This window comes from Biomphalaria glabrata, chromosome 2 (genome assembly GCF_947242115.1).
Source record: "Biomphalaria glabrata chromosome 2, xgBioGlab47.1, whole genome shotgun sequence".
Lineage (NCBI taxonomy): Eukaryota > Metazoa > Mollusca > Gastropoda > Planorbidae > Biomphalaria > Biomphalaria glabrata.
In genome coordinates, this window is record NC_074712.1 from 28,399,306 (window position 1) to 28,422,703 (window position 23,398).

Sequence of the window (23,398 nt, forward strand, 5' to 3'; positions counted from 1 at the left end):
GTATTTTAATCCTGAAATATCAAGATTAGCTAAAAAAAAAAAAAAAAAGAGGCTTTTACATGGTTGATAGAAAAACCCACATCGACTAACACTTCTTTCCCTAGATGTTGAAATCCGGGAAGCGAGTGAAGAAACCTCTGAAGAGACAGATGTTGAGGACCAGTTCTCACCGGTTGTAAAACAGACAGATGAATCCTCCTTTTCCTTTGAACCAGATGTTCAGTTGCATCACAAACAAGATGAGTTCATCCCAGAAAAGGAAAAACATCCAGATAAGGATTTACTTTTTGATTCAAATGTAGAAGACAGATTTCTAGATGAAAGAGAAACATCTTTTCTTGAAGAGGAAGAGGTGGAAGACTTTGATCACACTGAATTAGAACCAGAACTTTGTGTGCTGGCTCTAGGAGATGAACAAGAAAGAGAAGATGAACTAGAAATCTCTGAGCACCCAAGTGGCTTTGAAGGTGTGTCTTCTTCTGAGGATAAAGGACTTGATGATGAAAATATACATAAATTTGATATTATCAAAGATCAAGAATCTAAAAGAACATTAGTAAAACAGGAAACAAGAGATATTTCACCAGAGGATTTAGAAGAAAAACCACTGAAATCTGATTTTCCTGATGATTATATGCTAGATTCTACAGATCATTATCAGGAACTGATTTTTCAAACTCAGTATGAAATGTCATATGCAGAATCCCAACAATATGAAACATATAAAACTATGTATGAGATCAAGGAGACTTTAGATGAAGAAGAGGAGACTGAAGAACCTTCTGATGATGCTGGTAAAGAAAAAATGACTAACAAACAATCCTTGGAAGACATTGTTCCAGAAAATGAGGATGAACAACTGGAAGCAAGTGGTGGAGCTGATGTACCAGCAACACCTGATGAAGATATAGATCTATCATCAAAAAGCTCTTCAGATAGTGGAGGTGTAGAAGTGTTTGATGAACAGACTGGTACATACTCTAGACTACCATGGGAAATTGCTCACCAATACAAAAGGCAGTTCTCTGAATCTTTTAATGAGGAACAAAAAGCTTGTGTCAAAGCTCAGAAGTCCATTGACTTGGGAACATTTTATAGGCGAGATAGAACTAAAGATGAAGACTTTATGGAAAGAAGTTTTTATGATGAAGCAGATACATCAGACATTATTACAGTAGCTAAACGAAAAGTGACATTTGAATTGAAACATGAAGAGTCTGGAAATACTGTAGTCAGTGAGGAAGAAGAAGAAGTCCAGCCTAAGGATGAGTCCCTCTGTGAACCTTATGAATGTATTGATGCTACTCATGAAGCAGATGTTATTTCCACAATTTTAGAAAGTCGTCAGAAAGTGAAGCATGAAATAGCCAGGCAAGTCTTTGATCAAGAATATCCTGATACTCCTAAACAAGACAGTCAATTTCAGGTTGCCTCCAGTACATACACTCATCAGACATTATTTGATGAGACTGAAGAGGATTTTACTTATGTACAAAGATCTGAGGAATTGTACACTTACTCTGAAGTAAATGAAAGGGTTAGTGTAGTCAGCAGAGAATCTAGAATGGCACAACAGGAGTTGTTACTGCAGGAATCATTTGATGAAGAAGATAGATCTTTGTCACCTTCTAGGGACAAAAGCTGTAAAAAATTAAGTACAACTTTTGAAGAAACAATATCTGTGATTCCTCCACCACACCCAACTCATTTTCCTATGGCTGTACATAGTGTGGGGAAGTCACTGGCTGACAATGAAATTTATGAATCTTCAGAAACGGAAAGAGATTCAACTGAAGAAAAATTGAGTCCTATTGAAGAGACTCCTGGTATAGATGACATTGAAGAAGAAGATACAACTTTAAAATCAACACCACCACTGGAGAAAAGAGTTACATTTCAGACAGATCGTCTTACTACCAGAGCTTCTGAGCAATCAGTTGATGACTTCAAAGCCTCATCTTCTTCATCTGAACTCTCTGTAGAACCAACACTGTTAGCAGCTTCATATGATCTAGAAAGTGGTAGTGTTTTTCATATTGTTACAGCCTATGACATTTCACCAGACACTGTTGAAAAGCAAGGACCCATAGAAATGGCTGGAAAGTCCATTTTATCCAGTCCTGAAGATGATGTGTTTGAGACAGATTCCACTTCTCCTCAGAGAACACATGATTCTTTGTCATCTGATACTCCGGCTTTCATTTTGTATGGTCATCTTTTGTCAGGAGCAGGTATTTGCTCCTCTCCTCCCATACCCTTACCTCCAGTGTCTACACCTAGAGAAGGAAGTTCTGAAAAAGTTGACCTCAGCAGTCATCTTCTCAGTGCTAGCTCCAAATTAGAAATGCTGAAACATACTGAAAGGTTAGATTCTAAAGATGGCGAAGACACCACATTACAAGAGGATGATATGAGCTCCCCACATGAAGAAGAAATTGCTATCACTGAAATGCAGTCAACTGAAGCATCACCAGAAAGTGAAGATAATTTAGACAAACTAATGGATGAAGAAACAATACAAAATGGATTAATTGAAAACTTTGACAATGGAGCAGTGCCTTTAAATCAATCAACTGAAGCTTCAGTTAATGTTAATGCATTTCCATGTGTATTAAATGGACCAACGGAAGTTCATTACATCCCAGAGTATGATGGAGGGGATGATGACATTGCAACTGTAATCCTTCCAGGTGCTCAGCCTGTCATTTCATTTCTACAGAGAGATTTTTCACCTCCATCACATGAAGACATTATTGAACCAGAAATGTCAAGCTCATATGAAGCAAAACCAGACATACAGCAGCCAGAAGAAGAGGAGGAAGAAACTCGAGAAGTGGAAGAGCCTATACATCCCTCTTATGCCTTGACAAGGCAAACTGCACCAGACTCTGAGAAATATGAAGAAGAGAATGTAGACTATGCTGACAGTATCATGCCCACTGTCATTTCTTTTGTGCTTGCCAAACCAGATATCCAGCAACCTGAAGAGGAGGTAAATGTAGAAATGGAAGAACCCCTGCAGGCTACAATCATGACAACTTCACAAGCCAAGCCTGATATCCAACAGCCAGAAGATAAGGAAGATGTACCTGATGGGGAAGAAATAATTCAGCCATCCATAATGACAACCAGTCAGGCTAAACCAGATATTCAGCAACCAACTGAAGATCAAGGCAATGGTCATCCAGTAGTAGAAGATCCTGTACAAAGCTCAATAGTAAATGTCACCCAGATGAGCCCTACACAATATCTCTGGGAACAAGTAGGTTCTTCTGGCTACAAAATAAGTCAAGAGTTTGTTGATGAAGAAGATGCACAGGCTTTAAAACAAGAGAAAGATCTGTTATCTTTGTCATCTGGTGAAGATGAAGACTTAAGAAATTTAGCAGAACAGGAAGAATCTCTCAGCCCATACTCTGCTGAAAAAGAAGAGCTTGAAGAGGTTGCTTATGAATTTAGTAAGGAAACTGTATATCATGGTAAAAGAGCTTTAGATGTCGATATTGCAGATATGGCATTTAGTGGAGCCTATGAAGAACAAGAAGATGCTTATCAACAAGATTATGCTGTATGTGGTGCCGAACCAGCAGTTGAACATGAATCAGCACAGCAGGAGGGAGAAGAGGAAATTGAAGAGGAAGAAGAATTTGAAGAAAGGCCAGAGGAGGAGCTTATCAGACTTGAAGAACCACCAACCGAAACAGATGATGACACAGAAGAAAATCTAAAAAGTCACGATATTAAAGAGGAAAAAAGTGAAGTTGAATCTTTTGAACACTCATCTGCTGATTTTCTTCGTGTTGGTGTTCATTCAGATCTAGACAGACCACTCTCACCAACACCAGATGCTCTGAGACAGGGATTTTTTGGTGGAAATTTTACTCCTCCACAAGGAGGAGCTTTTACACCTCCTCAATCTGGGATGTTCACTCCTCCAATTAGTGACATTCAGACACCTCCACATTTAAGTCATGAACATGAAACTATTTTTGAAGAGGCAGTTGTTATAGAACAAACTGCCTCAACTTTTGTGGAATCAATCTTAGAAGATGTTAAGACACAGGTTTCATCCCAGGAGTGTTCACCTGAAACTGAGATGGAGCATGATCAGATTGATGAGTTTGACAGCAGCAATTATGTGATCGACGATTCAAAAACTGAGGATTATAATAATGAATATCAATCTCTTGACAAATTCTCTGATTCAGAAAAAAGGAGAGGCATTACATTGGTTAAGCAAATTTCTGAGGACATTCCTGGTATTGTTTTAACCCAATACTTACACCAAGAAATGAATGAGGATGAATTTTATGGATACTCTCCTCAGAATGAAAACATTTCTGAAGATGAAGAAGACAACTATGAAGAGGAACTAGAAATTCAAGAGACTAGTTTAGACGATAAAGAAAGCAAATTGGATCAAACTGAGGAAAAAAACATTCAAGACACAGCATCACATCCAATGTTGTTAAATTTGCAAGAGTCAGACTTACAATCTACGGAAGGTCAGTCTGAAACACCAACAGAGCAAAAACTTAGTGAATTCAGTCAAGAAGCAGCTTTTGACCAAAAACTTGATAGCTTCTTAGAGCAATATACACCAAGCACTGGATTAGGGTTGACAGAAGCATTTCAATCCACTGCTCTTGAAGATCAAATTTTTTTCAATCAGGATCCACAGTATGGATTTGAAGATGGTTCTGAAAGTGTGGATCTTTACATGAGTCAGGAAGATCATGCTGATACTTCTAGTGTGGATAGTTTTGCAACTGTTGTTGCTGCTGAAGCTGAAGATACTGACAACTATGAGCCGGATGAAAATAGATTAGCTGAAATAGCATCTATGACATCGTCATTTACTTCTGATATCCATGTACCTATCACAGAAGATAGCCAAAAAGAAACAAGTGATGATGTTGGTGATACTGAAGATGATGACACTTCCATGGAAACCTCTCAAGAGTGGACATCAGTTGTGTCTGAAGAGAAAGACAGGGAGAGTGATGCTTCTATTGATAGTGATAGATTTGAATTTGTAGATAGAGCAGCACTGTCCATTATCACTGAAATGTCAGATGAAGATAAATTTGAAATGATTGAAAGAGAGGATCTGGAATCTGAAGCTGGATTGTCTGATCAATTTGGAAGTTCTCCTGATAATAATATTCAACAATCACCTGGAATATCCACCTTTAGATTTTTTGGTAGAGGGACAGATAGAGATGATGCATCCATTTCATCCTCATTAGCTGAGTTTGAACAAATGGAAAAGGCTATTCCTTTTTCAAGCTCTTTGAGCTCATTAGAGAGGGACATTGATAAAGAGTGTTTTGGAGGTTCTTATGATGAAAGAAAATTTGTTGGTTTTCCAAGACTTCGAGGTGAAGATTCAACTTCTATAGCTTCTTCACTTGCAGAGTTTGAACATTTAGAACAAGTACTGGTAGTTTCAAGCTCTGCTAGCTCGGTTGAGAAACAAACTCCTGAAAGCAAAAGTTCTGGAGGTTCAGGAGATAACACTTCCAATTCCATTTCATCATCTTTAGCAGACTTTGAAAAAATTGAACAGGATTGCCAGGCAGACTCTGATGAGAAAAAAAGCTCTGTTGAAAGCTCATGTCGACAAAGCGAAGCCTCCTCCTACACTTCTCTGAATGAATTTGAAAGGCTTGAACGAGAAATTGCAGTCGCTTCAGAACTTGAGGTGGAAGCTCAAAAAATAGTCTCCATCCTTGAGTCAGGTGTTTTGATGGGTTCAGCTCAATTTGGTAGCTCTGACTTCAGTGATGTTGGTGCTGGAGATGAAGATGATGGTGGACAGGAAGATATAGACCATGATTCTTTGAGTGAAGGAGGAAGGCTTTACCATGATGTTGATGGGGATTCCTTAGATGGGGAGAGTTCTGAAATAACAGAGATGGCTTCCAGTGTTGTATTTGCTGGACCAGAGTTGGTAGCTTCTCAGCCTATTCTTGATCTTGATAATGATTCACTTCAAGGTGAAGCACTCATGCAGTTATCTTCAGATTCTCTCATTCTGGAACAAAGAATGAAGACATCTGACTCTGCCAAATTTGACACAGACTCTCTCATCTTCGACACTGACTCACTCTTTGAACAAGAAGATAGAATGGTTCGTTCTGCTGACTCTTTAGAGCTGGGTGGTCAGTCAGGCCACTCAAGTGCTGGTGGTCAGTCAGGTCACTCGAGTGCTGGACCCTCAAGTGAGAAACGTGAAGAAAAAATGGTGCAAATAGAAGATCAAATGCAAACATCTGCTGATTCCCTAGAACTAGACAATAGTAAAGAAGAGACAAAAGAGGAGGCTAACAAAGAGAGTCACTTAGAAGACAGTTTAATGATGGGCTCAATGGAATCAGCAGCTTGGAGCATGGGAAGCTCTGGTGGAACAGGTCAGTCTATGTCCGAGTCCCACACAGATTCCAGCCAGTCACATGATATCATGCAAGTCTCCACAGAATCTGACATTCTTAAAGCTAATGCCAAATCTGCTTTCTCTGTTGAACAAAGATCAGAAATTATAACAGAAGAGACACACCACTATAGCAAATCAGAGACTTTTCAGTGGTGTCAAGAGGATACATCTGTACAGTATATAAGTGAAGGTGCTCATCCCTTTCCTAAACATTTCGACTCTCAATCAAAGTATAAAAGGAAATCTAAAACACAATCTGAATTGGAGGAGTTTTTGAAAACTGAGAGACAGGAAAAAATGGATTTGAAATCAAAGACCAAACGAGAGTCCCCTAAATTCTTTGAAGAGGATCCAGTAAAAGAAGAAAGCCCCTTTCTGAGCTGGGGTCCTTACCAAGAAACTAAAAAAGTTTATACAATGGTGGAATGGGAGGAAATGAAGCGCCTCAAGCGAGAAAAACAGGAACAAGAAGCTAGAGCTGCCGCTCAAAGCTCTTCCTCTCCTGACCTCTCTCAAGACTCTCAAGAAGATAGGCTTCAGTCCTCATCTTCCCAGTCCCCACCTTCAGTAAAGATGACCTTGACCTCTTCCTCAACCTATACCTCAACACACTCTCGAGGTACTGGAACTATGTGATCTTAATTTGTTTGTTTTTAATATTATGCATTAGTTTCTGCTTGGCTTGTTGTGTGTTATCTTTGCATGAAACCCTGACATAGTCATCATAAAGTTAGCTATTACAATTAACTAGTTAAAAGCTTAACTTTAAAATAAACTCAACAAACCCAATAAGTATTTACACCTATGCCACATTATTCCAAATGAAATCCAATAATTATCTTTGAATGGTATTTATTAGTCTACATTTGAATGGTATCTTTGAATCTATATTGACCCTATGTACAGCAGCTCATCTGGTGTAGATCATTTTTATAATTAAGTCTTTTTAGTTACTAAGCATATCTACAACTTCATGTGCTCTGGTTTTTGTTGTTGTTGTTGCTGTTGTAAATAAGCTGACTTAAACAGTAGGTGCTATCTTTTTAACTATTTGCTTCTTTCTATGTTAATTATGTTAGTTTGCTTCTTTTTTCCCCCTCTAAATAATTTATTTTCCAATTTTTTCCAAATTTACTTTCTAATATTTTTGTCAATGATAGCTTTAGTTGGCCTGTATTTAGCTAGAGAAAAATATTTTCAAACCATCAAAAAGAATTTTGAATAAAATATCTGAAAAGTGCCATTTGATCAAATATTTCAATGTTTGCCCATATATTTGTGCATGGAGTAGTTGGGCTTCAAGTCCATTTTAATTTCCAGTATTTATGTTCTCCTCACTGAGCCTAAGCTTTTATTCTCACTTCTGTCAATGTAAGACGTTGCTTTTAGCATTCCAAAAGTTGACATTTAGATGAGATTTTTTGGTTCATTCATGATCTCATTTAAGACTGTGATTTCATTCTTCATTAGATTGGCTTGTTTATTTTTTGTTAGAATTGGTTTGTTTCATTCACTATTTTTGGTTTTAATTTTGTATTTATTTAATTTCTGTAAAATAGTTGAATATTTCTTCCTTTATCTTTATCATTGTTGTTTATTTATAGACATAGATATTATTTATGTTTGTAATCTATTAAGATTGTCTTCATTTAGTTTCTTGTTAATATTGATTCATAAATGAATTAACTTCTAGTTCTGCTCGATGTTTTTTCATGTAAAAACAAACATGAAATCTGTTCCTTTCATTTCTTTCTAGGTGAAAGAAGTGGCTATGAAGAAAGAACAAGCGGTGATGAAGATGATGGTGGAGACGGCAAACCAGAAGGTGGACAAAGGCTAACAAGCACATTTGTGTCCAGTGTTATCTGAGTTGATTAGTGTTTTAGTGCTTTGTCTGTTTTTTTTACTCTTTGTCCTTACAGAATGTCTCAAATCTGTTTCGGGGGGGGGGGGGGTTATATACATGTTTGCATTTAAATAAATTGATTGATTTCCTAATATGTAGTTACAGTCATATTTATGATGGTCTAGGAAAATCTGATGCCAGGAGCCTTCATGATGACCAAGATAATCCATTAATACTTACCTGTTTTTTTCTTCAGGCCACAAGTAAATAATGTTAATATTTAGTTTAAATTGCAGATTGTCATTCTAGATTACACACGGGAGCCTGATTAAACTTGTGATATTATTTTTATATAGCACTATTTTTGTGTAATCACCATGTATTGATGTTTATTATTAATAATGTTGATAACGTTTTACATTGAAAGTCACATTTTTTAATTAGCCTACTATTCATCAACAATGTCTTGGTCACAATAAAAGTAAATTTTGAAATTTCTCTTACTTATAAATAATCTTTACTAACCCAAATAATAACATTAACAATTTGTATAACATTTGTCTACAAACTGAAAAGTAAGAGTATATCAAATTTACCACAAGGATAGACATTAATAGTAATAATAAAATACATATGAAGACCAAAAAAAAATGTTATGATGCTGATTCTCATTACAGAAAGTTTTTGTTGTTTTTTAATGCCTTTTTTTTTTAACATAATATGTCATTTATTTTAAAATTAAACTTAAAAATTAATTTATTTTCTACCAGATTCTTTAAATAAATAGTTTTAGACTGTAAGCTGAAACTTAATAAAATTCTGTGCTAGAATATAGATTTTGATATAATATTTCTTATAAATGTTTACAATTAAATGACTTGATCAAAGCATTTGACAGTTACTGTGTTTTCTTTAGGAGATGATCAGTATAGCTCAGGTGCTCATGGAGATGATGATGATGTGCAAACACACAGGTAAACATAAGAAGTATTTAATACAAGTATACTGGAATACCTTTTTTTAGTTTATGTTGGTTTTTAGCACTCTGGTACCATTTAGACTATGTTGAAAGTAGTCTACCACTCTAAAAAAACTAAATTACAATATTATTAACCTATTGAGAAATTTAATCCTTTTGTTTGAATTAACAATATTTGTAAGTATCTAGAGAAAAATCTTAATTTGTAATACAATGGCAAAATACCACTAACTGACTCATTTATGGTATCAGTTGATGTCATCAGCTGTCATATGGATTCACATGAAATTTCGTACACAAGTTACTTTTACCTCTTTGGGGCTTGCTAAGACATGGTTCTGACAGATTGACAGCCTAAGACATGGTTCTGACAGATTGACAGCCTAAGACATGGTTCTGACAGATTGACAGCCTAAGACATGGTTCTGACAGATTGACAGCCTAAGACATGGTACTGACAGATTGACAGCCTAAGACATGGTACTGACAGATTGACAGCCTAAGACATGGTATTGACAGCCTAAGACATGGTACTGACAGATTGACAGCTAAGACATTGGTTTTGACAGATTGACAGCCTAATACATGGTACTGACAGATTGACAGCTAAGACATTGGTTTTGACAGATTGACAGCCTAAGACATGGTTCTGACAGATTGACAGCCTAAGACATTGGTTTTGACAGATTGACAGCCTAAGACATTGGTTTTGACAGATTGACAGCCTAAGACATGGTTTTGACTGATTGACAGCCTAAGACATGGTTCTGACAGATTGACAGTCTGAATGCCGCAATTTTTTTTCAAGAAAGGAATGATAATAATTTTGCCTGTTTATGTATGTAGATAAGACTACAATAGTCTGTAGCACTGTCTTTTCTCTGCATTCAAAGGGGTCAAATAAACAATTACGATGAATAAAATCAAACTGATATTTGCTAGACAATACCAAAATAAATGTAGTCTGGGGAGGGAAGCACATTCAGTTGTGACCTTCTGAAAATGCATTTTCCCCTTTAGACCTGAAACAGATGATGTGCGCTATTTAATACCATACATTACTTGCCTAATGATTGAAGGATGCAAAAAAAAAAAAAGGTTAAACTAACCTGAGATGAACTCCTATTGAAAAATCAGAGCAGGAAGGACTAGTCATCACGTAGTGTTATGGCAAGAAACTTAGCCGTCCGGCGTAGTGCCTCATAGCTACCATACAAGTCGAGTGACTGCTCAGACAGGTCCCCCCTTAGCTCGCGGAGCTGGGGACACTCGTACAAGACGTGCGACACTGTTTCAATGCTCTCTCCACAGTGACGGCATCAGGAGTCAAAGTTCATGCAAATTATGCCCCAATAGGACAGTGTTCCGTTCTGCACTGCGCAATAATTGACTGCTCTGACCTCCTCTGTCGCCACCATGGATCGTCGCGATCTGGGTGACGCATGTGCTGCCAGACACCACGTGCTCTGTCGGATTCCTCCCAGGACTTTAACCACTTCTCATGAATGAGTGCTCGGATTTGTGCCGTTGCTTGTAAGTACGTGCTTGGTGCTTCGAGGTGTGTGGCTGCCATTGCACCCTCCCTTGCGAGGGCGTCTGCCGTTTCATTGCCCCTCACGCCGCAATGTGAAGGCGCCCACTGCATGAAAACGACAGCTCCAATAGCTCGGCGGATGTTATCTGCGGCGCCGATTGCCTCTTCTATTGCGGGTGACCATCCCCCGCCGCCACCCATAGCTTGAAGACTGGAGCGGGAGTTGGTGACTAGTACCAAAGTAGTGGCACCAGTTTCCCAATGGGTAATTCTGGCCCTAATGGCCTCGAACGCCCGAGTTATCCCTGTTAACTCGTGGTTAAACTAACCAAAGCAGAAAAGTCTGTGGGTAGTGGATCCATTGGTGTTTGTTAAAAAAAAAAAAAAAAGGTAGGGAGTGTCATTGTAATAAAAAGGTATGAAATTTGTCAAAGCAGGGTTGGGAAGGAGCTCCATCAGAAAGGCAACATAGAGTAGATTAATTTCAATATTATATTGAGAAGCTAAAGAAAAGTCAGAGATTGTAAGGAGAACTTTTTTGCTGGGAGGGGGAAGGGAAGTAAAAGTTGTATTTTACTTTACAGCCTAAATTATGTGCACATGTGTGTGTTGATGCAGGGGAGTGCTATAAAATTGTCTGTTTCAATTCAATTCAAAAGTCATGTCAGAAAACATAACAATGCACAGGATGAAAACAAATACAAATAAGAGAACTTGCCATTATTACCATTGTAACAGATATGTTACTTTAAATCATGGAATAAAAGTATGTTAGGAAGGGGGGGTCTTTAGATGGTGGTCCATTTATTGGAAGTTCAAAAAAAAAAAAAAGGAAAGTATGTTCCATCCTGAATAAACTATATATATAGCCTGGGAACAAATCAATGATTGTAGCAGGTGTGTAATGCTAGCCTTAATATATTTTTTTTTATCCTTGTGGAAATTTATCTTACATTTGTGCATTACTCATATCAAAACATGTTAATATAACAGCAAATTAAAGTTGATACCAGAAAGTTGGATTGCATAAATTCAAGATTTTGTTTTAGAAGAGCAACACTTGGTTGAATGTTATGCTTATGATGTTCTTGAATACTTTCAGGTTGATGATGAAGAAAGAAGTTCACAAAAAGACAACCATTGGATTAGACGGACAAGAGCACACAACAATCCGGGAAGACTCCCAAGTCCAGCAGGACAATGAGCCACCAGAAGAACTTCGTGAGTCTATGCAGGAAATCATCAACCAGTTCATGGAGTCTGACCCTCAACCAGCCCACCTCTTACCTGCAGAGTCAAAGGAAGATGAAGTGTAGGCAATGTTCTGTCTACTGTGAGGGATCATTTCTATTATTTTGGTGTCCTAATCAATTTCATTGACGTTACTTTAAATATTTGGATTAATTAATTGAAGATTTAGGACAAACTTGTTTTCTATTGGACTCACTATTGTTTGACCATTTCCTTCTTTGTTTTGAAAAGATCTAACTCTAAAGCATTTGAGAATTAAAGAATGCTTTTTTACTATATGTCTTCATATCTCCACTACAGCACTTTGTTTCCCTACTTAACTGTTCTAATGTACACTTGTATACTCCAGTCTGTGTAACTGTAACTTATCCTACAAAGGTGATCATGACAGTTGAAGTAGTATTGGATGGACAATATAGTAGACATACAATCATACAATGTTTCTGAATGTTTGTTTTTGTGTCCATTGCTATAACAAAGCTTTGTAATTATATCATGTGTCACCTATTCTCAAACATTGTTGCATTTGTATTAATCAAGTAAGAACTAGGAACAAAGTATCAAATAGTTGTACATGTTCTTGCTTATTTTTTTTTGTAGTTTTGTAAATTGTGTTATGCAAAATATTTTTAAAAAATTGTATTTAGCTAGCATACTTGGAATAAATGTATTTTTAATATTTATAACTATTTTATTTTCCTCCCATTATAAGGTGTATACATTATATGAGCTAGAAATGATCCACTGCTAGGACTAAACTATTAATGATACACTGACTCATTTCAAACATCATTTGGTAAAGATTAGCAAGGTAGATTGAGTTATAATGTAGAATTTATATTCAAACATTTTGTCCTACAAATATTTTGTGCTACAATTACATATAAGTATTTGTACAGTAAAAGTGATACCATTGTTTTTTGTTTTTATTTTCATATAAATGTGCAGCTTTTAAGTTGTTGTTTTTTTTTTTCCAAAAAGCTTAAAGTTGAACAGTTTTAATAATGGTTGTGTTTTGATTCTGAATAATTTCACTGTTTCTTTTTTACACATTTGTTCACATATTTGACCAGTTAATTCAGCTTGGAAAGTTCTATCAAAGGTGAACTTTGTGTGTTTTTTTATTGATTGTAGAGAACTTGCCTTGTTATTAGCTGGTTCTATTTCTTTGTGTCCAATAAACTGCTTTGCTGTTATACCTTTCATTGAGTTCTTGATTTATTGAAAGGAGTGAAACTGAGCTTGGTACTAGACCTGTGCTACAAAAGTTACTATCAGCTAATTACTCAGCACCTCAACCAAACAAGAAGAGAACAAAAAAATGCCTACTCTAAGCTATCTTGCCCAAAACACATGTTCACCACTGACAAGTTTTATACATGAAGAGTCTTGTCCAATCCCAAAGCCCCCCGCCCCCCCCCCCCCCAAATGTTACAGATTAGGAGGAATGTGAATGTATTCTTACCTAGCCAATTAAAATAAGCATTTAGTTCTTAGAATATATTTCTGAGCATTGGCCAAAACACGTTTGTAAGAAAAAGCAAACTATCGTTATAGATTTAAGTTCATTATATTAATTTTTGTATTGCTCAATGATAGCTTCTTGTGAAAATATGGATTAGCCTACTCACATCAGCTGTTCTTAAACTGTGTGGCGCACACTTTAGGGGTGGGGTGCCAGCCTGACCAGTCTTAAAATCTAGTTTTCGCAAGAGCCGTTTGCAAAATAATTGCCTCCAAACTTGTTGAAGAAGACTTTCAGAATGGTCGGAATGTTTCTAACGACTTTTGTATGGAGAAAGACAAATAAGTCCGCGATAAAATGTTTTATTTTGTTCACACGACAATAAACTTGCGCCTAGTGTTATATTTACCTCCAATGTCACTTCAACACTAGTTGGCTGTTGGCCAGAGTGCTGCCTCCTTCTTTAGTAGACTTCATTTGATGGGGACGTATTCTTTAATTAATTGTTGACTAGGATTAGCAGTGAACTCTAAACGCCAGGAGAATGCATTTCTCAGCTCTGATTGCAAGAAAACAGTTCCCACTTTAGTTTAGTTTACTCTTTCTCCTCTTTTGTGAGAAAAGTTGTAGACGCCAGGAGAATGAATATCTGAAGCTCATAAACAAGGCAAACTTTCAGCGTAGCACAAGATTCGATCCTCGTCTGGTTGGAGTGAAATCAGCTGTCTCTCCACTACCATCTCCTGAAGACACTTTTTTTTTTTTTTTTTACTTTTTAAAACATCCATGAACTACGATTTCTGGGGAAGTGAAAAGTTAATTGTATAATAATAGACCTATTTGCTTTGCATGACATGCAGGAAAAGATGCAGGTCGTGAATTGGGTTTGTTTAGTCATATGAAACACTGAACTCGTCCTGAATCTTCGGAATCGAAGCCTGCATATTATTGCCATTTTAATTCATTGCCTAAATTTGGATTCCAAGCATAATGTAAATATATGTGGAAAGAAAAGTTGTTACAATCAAGTCTTTCAATGTATTCTTTCTCCTTACATTCCTAAAACTCTCCAGAGCCTTCAGTTGAAGCTTACAGCCTTCTCCCAGACCCCCTCCCGGGGGGAGCTACTCATTTTTTATTATTTTTTTTTTGTAAAGGGGACGCTACTGGTAAAAGTATGAGAATCAGAACTACATATTCCATCAAGCTCTTTCTTTTTAAAAAAAATAAATCTACATCACCCTCCTTACAACTCAAATTTTCTGTTTTCTAGTTTACACAAAATGTAAGCTACTCGCTTATATTTACACGTTTAGTAAAAACAGTAAACTATTATATGGAAATGATTTTGGAACCGATGCACTAAACTAAATGACATTGAGTTCCATATATTGAAGTGCTGAAATCAAGAATGTTCTTCCAAGAAAATGTGTCGGTTGCACACTGGGCAGGTTATTCCGTTTGATCGTCTTAAGAGCTGAGCCGAAGGCTCTTCGAGCTCTAAGTTTGAAAAAAAAAACTGTTTGGACGCCAAACAGTAAAAAAAACAACAAAAAAACCTGTGTGAACACAGTTCTGTTTGAGAGAGACCCGAGTCAATGCCTATGTAAAGCATTGTTGTTTCCAATGCCTTTGGCCCCGGACGCATGCTTGGCTGAAAATGGCCGGAAGCCGAGGACACCGGGAGTCTCCGCCATTTTCCTTCGTTATACCAAGCTAACCTTAGGGGACTTGCCATTTATGTAACGGTCCCTTGAGGAACAGCGCATGGATGTGTAACAGGTTTATGGGGACTCTTTTGCAACCCCGCCCGTGCAAGAGTTATGTTTCGCCATACATTTAGCCTAGTTAATAACCCCCTCAAGTAACCGTTTCCACACGGGTGCCACGATGAGGTAGAACAGCGTACCCGGGCAGGTTATTTTAGTATAGAATTCACAAACTTTGTATACGAATTTATTACTTATGTTAATAATATATAAATAATATATACTAATTATTTATATTTCAACCTATTTTTAGATTATTTCGCCCCCCCCCTTTTAGTATGTTGGCCGATTTGGTGGGGTCGGGAGGGGGCGATGGTATCAATCCCCCCCTCATACACTTTCGAGTGGGGGGAGGAGGTCCAATTTATTTGTTGAAATCACAGCTTGCTAACAGAATCAATTATATATCTATATTATATAAACTTATTATTGATATTTTAACCGATCTTTATATTATGTCGTTCCCTGTTTGCCGATTGGTGGGGGGGGGGGGGTCGGAATACCTCTACTGCTCTTCCCACCCCCTTTGAGAGGGGGGGGGTCCGTTTTTAAGGAGAAATCATAGTTTGTGAACAAAATTAGTTGAATATCTATATAATATAAACTACGTATTGATATGTGACCCATTGTATATTATGTCGTACCACACTCTAGTCTCAAATAGTATCATTAGTAAATTTAAATGAAAAAGGGTTGTACCAAGTGGGAGGGGCGATACATGCAATCGCATTTCCCCCATCGGACAAACCAATACTTTTTCTTTTTGCATTATAGTTAAGAAATTATAACATTTTAAAAATCTGTCACTAATATAATTTATATATACTATAAATTAAATTCTTATATCGAGTCACCCCACCCCTATTCTTTAATGCCAAATGCAATCTTTAGCAGAAATTATTAAAGTATAAGAGTCATCATTAAGATGAGTTCTAAACCCAAATAATCTTTTCATAGTCGCCTTTTCCCAAACTTTACTCAATCTGATATTTTTATAGTAAAATAAATTTGGGACTATAACTCACAATTTATACTTCAATTTTATTGAATACTATTTATCGAATTTTTTTTTTTTCGGCGGCGATCCTCAAAGCCAAAATATAAATGTGTGGGATATCTTATCTTCTCAAGGAACAAATCGGTTTTATTTGCAATGTATTAAGGGCTTATAAATTCATATTAGAATATTTTTCAAGTACAACATTATTCAAAATGTCCTTTTTTAATAGTATGAACTATGAATAATGAGTTTTAAGTCAGGAGAATGCGTTTCTGCAGTGAAAAAAGCAAGAAAATACTTTTGCCGTCGGGGCTTCTCCCCGAACTCCATTGATGAATAATGAGCTGTAAATGTCAAGAGAATGCGTTTCTGCAGTGAAGAATGTAAGAAAACGCTTTTAGCGTCGAGGCTTCGCCCCGAACCCCACAAGGGAATCTTATAGCGCTGCCCCAGTTATTTTGCTTTTCACCGAAGGTTGAGATATGCTGCTTTTTTTTTATTCTCATATATATGAGATGGGTTGAACGGTTGCAGAGTTATATGAATTTGAGACTGAACACAGGAAGGGACTGATTCACCAGAATGCCGATGCATTGTCTCGAAGACCATGCAAAATGGAGTGCAGGTACTGCGTGAAGGCAGAAGAAAAAGAAATTGAGTGTTGTCGTCTAGGAGTAGATGTTACCGGATCCTGGTCAGATGAAAAAATTAGAGAGGACCAGTTGGAAGATAATGATCTGGCTCCCATTCTGCTATGGAAGGAGAATGGACAACGGCCCGAGTGGCAGCACATCTCTGAAAAAGGGGCTGCCACGAAAGCGTACTGGGCTCAATGGGACTCAATAACCATCATTAATGGTGTCCTAAGAAGGGTCTGGGAATCCGTTGACGGCACATCGAGGCGTTTTCAGCTTATATTACCAAAAAGCAGAGTGTCTGAGGTGCTGCAGGAAATTCACAATGGTACCAGTGGGTCTCATTTGGGTGTTAATAAGACCCTCGATAAGGTTCGCCGGAAATTCTACTGGTTCAGATACAGAGAGGATATAGAGGAATGGTGCCGGGGAAGCAACGTCTGTACAGCCGCAAAGGGCCCTCCACGCAAAACAAGGGGACAAATGCAACAATACATGGTTGGAGTTCCGTTTGAAAGGATTGCAATCGATGTGGCAGGGCCATTTCCTGAAACTAGACGAGGAAATAAGTACATATTGGTAACTATTGATTACTTCACTAAATGGCCGGAGGCGTATGCAATACCGAACCAAGAAGCAACAACGGTAGCAGAAACGCTTGTAGAGAACTGGATCAGTCGATTTGGTGTCCCTATGGAGCTACACTCCGATCAAGGCAGGAACTTTGAATCTAGAGTATTTCAGGAAATGTGCCGGGTGCTTAGCATCAATAAAACTCGCACTACACCACTACACCCGCAGTCAGATGGAATGGTAGAGCGGTTCAATCGTACCTTAGAACAATACTTGTCGAAGGTCACCGATGATCGACAAGACAACTGGGATGCATACATTCCAGTGTTCCTGATGTCCTACAGGAGTTCCATCCATTGCTCTACTTCATATACCCCTGCAAAGATGTTGTTCGGCCGAGTGATCTGCTATTTGGACTTCCGAGAGACACACCAGTCCTTGCTACTGAGTATGTCAACGATCTTAGACGGCGTCTGGAGGAAACCCATTCTCTTGCTCGTGGGACAATGAAGAATAACTGCGATCTAATGAAGACTAGATACGATAGACGTGCAAATACCTCGGGGTTTCAGGAAAACGATCTGGTATGGCTATATAACCCCCAGAGAAGAAAAGGTAGATCCCCAAAACTCCAAAGAGACTGGGAAGGTCCCTTTCGTGTCGTTAAAAGGATCAACGATGTGGTCTACCGAATTCAGAAGACTGCACGGTCTGGGTTCAAGGTTGTTCACGTGGATCGGCTTCATCGTTATCATGGCGGGGCAAACTTTGTTCGAGACGAACAGTTTTAAGGAGGGGGCAGTGTTATGACTCTACAATGCACGCTGTCATTAGGTGTGAGACTGCGCACCATGAGACATAGGACAGAGACATGAAATAAGAGAGGAAGTCAAGATGGCCGATGATTAGAGATGAAAACGACGCTTGTGATGTGATTAGTGTAATTCTAGATCTAGTTTTCTATTTGGTTATTAAACATTCTATTTTGTTATTTTATAATCCTTTCGTTGAGGTTATTTGGCTAAGTTATAGCAATATATATATATATATATATATATATATATATATATATATATATATATATATATATATATAGGCCTATATTTATATATATATATATATATATATATATATATATATATATATATATATATATATATATATATATATATATATATATATATACATATGTGTGTGTGCTGTACGCACGTTTATGCATAGCGTTAGGGTTTACTGGGCGTTAGGGTTAGGGTTTGGAAAAAAAATCCCCCCCACACACACACACTCCAAATTTCTGGATCCGCTAGTGTGCTGAACGCTTTCAGAGAAGCTTATAGAGTGTCCCTAAAGCGTTTTCTTTGTCCGCCTTGTGAACGCTTTCCTCCCCTTAATTGGCCATACAGGAGTCGTTTAGGGATGCATCAGGATTCTGTGGATGCTTTGCAGACCCGCTCTTTAAAGGACTTAAGTATCTGGAGTTTTTTTTGCCATTTGACATACAACATTTTTCTTAGACATGTCATGTGGAAGTGGTTCAGTTTCTTTGCATGTTTTCTGTACACTGTCCACATTTTTGAGACATTGAGCAATGTAAGAAGAATGAAAGCTCGATAGACCCCTAGCTTTGTACTTGTCTGTTCCAGACATTTTTAGACAGCCTGCCATTTGATGCACTGGCCTTGGCGATACGCAGGTCGATTTCATAATCGATCTTTCTGTTTCTAGAGAGTGTTGTAGTATTAGACAAGGTCAAAGCACAACAGAACAAATCTTAAACCTCAGGATACTCTGCGAGAAATACCCGCAACATCAACACAGCCTTTTCCATGTCTTCATTAACATCAAGAAAGCTTTCGACAGAGTATGGCATGGGGCACTCTGGGCGACAAAATACAACATAAGTCAAAGCATATTAGTACAGTGTACTTAACAACATCGGAGACTGGTTTAAAACCACAGTTGGGATAAGACAAGACTGCCTACTTTCACAAACTCTTTCCAATATCTTCCTTGAAAGGATAATAGAAGATGCTCTCGATGGCTACGAAGTAAGTATTGGAGGAAGAAAAATTACTGACTTGCGTTTTGCGGACGACATAGATGGTCTTGCAGGGACATAATTAGCTGACTTGGTAATGCGCATAGAGTAGAGATGGGCAAACATTTTTAGGCGTGGGCCAAAAACTTAAAGAAAAAAAATTTGGCGGGCCATAAAATCTTTTTTTTTTTACCAAAACAACAACAACAAAAAAACGTAATTGAGTATTACATATAACTTACATGATATCAAAATGAATCTAATGTGATGAAGGCTATGATGCTGTTAGTGTTTTGACTATTGATCGTCATAATTTGGTTGAAGTTTATATTTAGTCATTCATAAGAATGAATTAAGTGTTCATCTGTCAATTTATTTATGAGTTAAATTATTTCAAACTTCAAACCTGGTTTCTTTACTTCACTATCATATATATATATATATATATATATATATATATATATATATATATATATATATATATATATATATATATATATATATATATAATTCTTCTCGTGGCCCAACCATGCGGGACACCACGCAAAAGTCATGGAAAGATAACTCTTTTACTTCTGCAAGTCGGGCTAGAGTTACCCCACGTAACATTCGCGGCGACAGAGAGCACGGCTCAGAAAAAAAAAAGAGGTGGGGGGGGGGGGGCTCACCTGTAAGTTCGCCTGACTACATTTATGTGTGTATTTTTTTACACACGTCAATATTTGATGTCACTAAAATAGTTGCATGTTTTTTCTGTATCCTTGTTTTGATTTTGCCCCTTCGTATTGCCCTTCGTTTCCTAACCATGGCCACCGCTTCACATATATTTCATGGAGTCAACAGGTCTTTCAATGTAGTCCACATTCCTGCATCAGGTAACTGTTTATTTCTATCAATCGCATATTTCTGGAAAAATGTCATCGACGAAACTGTTGCTCTCGAACTTCGCAAGATGGCTGTAAGCCTTGTTTGCGAACATTGGGAGAACTTTGGTGACGCCCTGTCATTTGTTCTTACTCATACACTCTGCTCGACAATACGCTGCCTACATTAATACTTCCGCGTTTATGGAGGTGATGCTGAAATTGTGGCGATGTCTCAAATACTTCCTGCTACTATCACATTTACAGCGGAGAACGTCCGCATGACTGTCCTTGAGTTTACAATCCGAGTCAACTTCTCTCCAGCTCCCTGCTATGTAGCGATCCTTTGGATCATGGCCATTACAAAGCGGCGTATGCTACGCTGCGGGTCGACTAGTCTACGTTAAAAGGAATACTTAAAATATCTTAATCTCTTCATTAAAACTAAAATCTTATTTCAAATTCGCCATGAAGTTGCCTCAAGTTATCTTCAAGATTTTTAAGCTATAGTAGCCTACGTCTTTCTTCCATAATGAATTTATCTCCTGAAATGCAATAAGTCTTTTTAAGTAGATTAATGGCAAATACAATATGTTTATAACATTTAGGATGGCTTCAAATGTCGTCATTAAACTTTTTTTATATCTTAACATTTCATTTGCTCATGTGATAGAGAAGATATGTGAAAATGTAAAATCCAAGAGCCAAGTCGAATTTTAAAAATGTTTTCATTCCACCCACCATTACTCTCATTGTAGAGAACTCTTTTGTTATTGGGTCACCAAACTCAGTAGAAGACGATCGAGGCGTCCTTCAGCCATCTTACTTCGTGTAGTGAAACACATCATCATAGTTTTCAGATTGCAAGAAAGTATATACTTTGAGAGATCCTCTGTTAGAGGGCCTTGCTACAGTGTTAGAAAACAACATTGTTTCCAGTGTAGTTTTGATTGAAAATCTCAACAAACCCAGAAATAAAGGAACACTAAACACCAACTCAACATTTAATGTAAGCCTACATCCTAAAAACTTTGTGTAGGCCTACAGCCATATTATAGGTCTATTAATCATTTCAAATCAGCTGATACAAACAATAGTGAATATTGAAAATTTAAATTCACAATATTGCTCCAATGTTACAATTCATATTAAAAACTTTTAACTTTGTGATTATTAGCGGCCCCCGAAAGGGGAAAAGACGCTATTAGTTTTGTGCGAAATGTCTGTCTTTCTGTCCGTCCGTCCCGTTTAGATCTCGTAAACTAGAAAAGATATTGAAAATCCGACATTACAATATTTTAGACCATTCAAAGTTCTGATGCAACGGCTACTGGTTTTTTTTTCTGAAAGCGAAAAATCTAATTCACTTCCTTCTTCTTCCCTAAAAAATGCATTGTCCCCTCAATCAAAATTTCTGGATCCGCCTATGACCCTATAGGCAATATAATGCTATTAAGACTTATATATATATATATATATATATATATATATATATATATATAAACTGTTATGTATCTAAATAATCTAGGATGGTAGTACTCTTAGGGAGGCCAATGTATAAAGAAGGCTAAGAATAAGAAACACTGGTCTAGAGCAGGGGTCGGAAACCTTTTGAGGCAGAAGAGCCAAAAAACTACAATTTACAAGGTTTCGAAGTTTTTCAAGAGCCACAATAAAGTTTTTTCTTGCCAACTATAAATAGTTCTCAAAAACGAATTTTTTAAATGAAAAAAAAAAAAAAAAAGAATTCATATAAAACAAATTAGATTATAGCAGTTAAACATTAAACTTTCTGTATCAACTTATACTTCAATAACAATCAATGAAGCAAATATGTTATCCTTCTACTTCCTTTCAATGGTCTTAGAAAATTTGGATACATTATGCCCATACGGTAACTTGTTTTAGTTAGAAACACAAATCTTAATTTTCAATTTACTTCAGCACAGTTATGAAAAAATCAAAGATGAATTTATTGATAGATTTGAGCAGTTCAAAACCAATAAAACTATTCTAGCATTCCTAGTACACCATCTCAACACAGATAGTAACGAAATCCATATTGATCCATTTGTAATTGATACTGGATCTCTAGAAATGCAATTGATTGATTTAAAAAGTAAAAGTTTGTGGGTTGAAAAATTTTCACAGTTGAAAAGATATTTGGAAGTGCTGGATGTCCAGAAATGTATGTACGTAACGCAACAAAAGTGGACAGCTTTAAAAGGAATTACCGCAAGTTTGTTCGGCGCATGGAGTAGTCTTCCAGATTGCTACAGGGAGGTGAAGAGGTTGGCATTTTGAGTGCTGACTATCTTGGATCGGACATATGCGTGCGATAAAGCGTTCTCTTGCATGAATATAATTGAAAGTAAAGTAAGAAGCCAAACTAACTATACGTCAGTCTAGGTTCGTGGTTAAGATGCTAATTCGTCTTGCTTCAAAGCGAATTAAAACCTTCATAGAAACATTCGACTACGCCTACGGCCGAGAGCTTCCAACGGACTGACAACAGTGACGACGCGTGTAATGGGGAAGGGGTGTGGTGAAAAGCGAGTACAAGCTGAGAAATCGAATCGGCGCCTAATCTTCGTTAAAAGATTCAGAACTATTTTTTAAAAAGTTTCGATAAAATAAATAATATTTGCTTATGGAACTAAAGAGCCGCAGCTTCACATCCAAAGAGCCGCGTGTGGCTCGCGAGACGCAGGTTGCCGATCCAGGGTCTAGAGCAGTGGTCTTCAACCTTTTTTGGCCTACCGCCCCCTTTTTCGAATTATTTCTTTAAAAAAATCCGCCAGCGCACCCCTCTAAGAAAAACACTTATAAAGAAGCGTGAGAAGGCAAATTTGAACAAAATATCATCTATTTATTAATTTTTATGCTGTCACTTATCCCGCTTGAAAGACGACCGCATGCCAAAGGCGATTTTTGTGAACTCCTTGGCCTATGACTGACGAGCTTTGAGGAGGACTGAGTTATAGAGGTGCCCACCTCCCCCGTGAGCGA

General features: G+C 37.4%; 1 protein-coding gene across 50 annotated transcripts in view; it reads left to right on the plus strand.

The window, feature by feature from the left end:
- The window catches only part of LOC106059375 (titin-like), a 177,498-nt gene extending 164,254 nt beyond the window's left edge, over positions 1 to 13,244 (plus strand). For 49 of the 50 annotated variants that reach the window (XM_056019836.1, XM_056019862.1, XM_056019859.1 and 46 more), the window contains 4 exons: positions 105 to 7,055; positions 8,193 to 8,261; positions 9,199 to 9,256; positions 11,898 to 13,244. In XM_056019836.1, the coding sequence (XP_055875811.1) occupies positions 105 to 7,055; positions 8,193 to 8,261; positions 9,199 to 9,256; positions 11,898 to 12,111 (7,292 nt within the window). In that variant the 3' untranslated portion in view covers positions 12,112 to 13,244. The remainder of the gene's footprint in view (positions 1 to 104; positions 7,056 to 8,192; positions 8,262 to 9,198; positions 9,257 to 11,897) is intronic. The other variant, XM_056019864.1, reaches the window with a different exon arrangement.
- Positions 13,245 to 23,398: the final 10,154 nt, after the last annotated feature.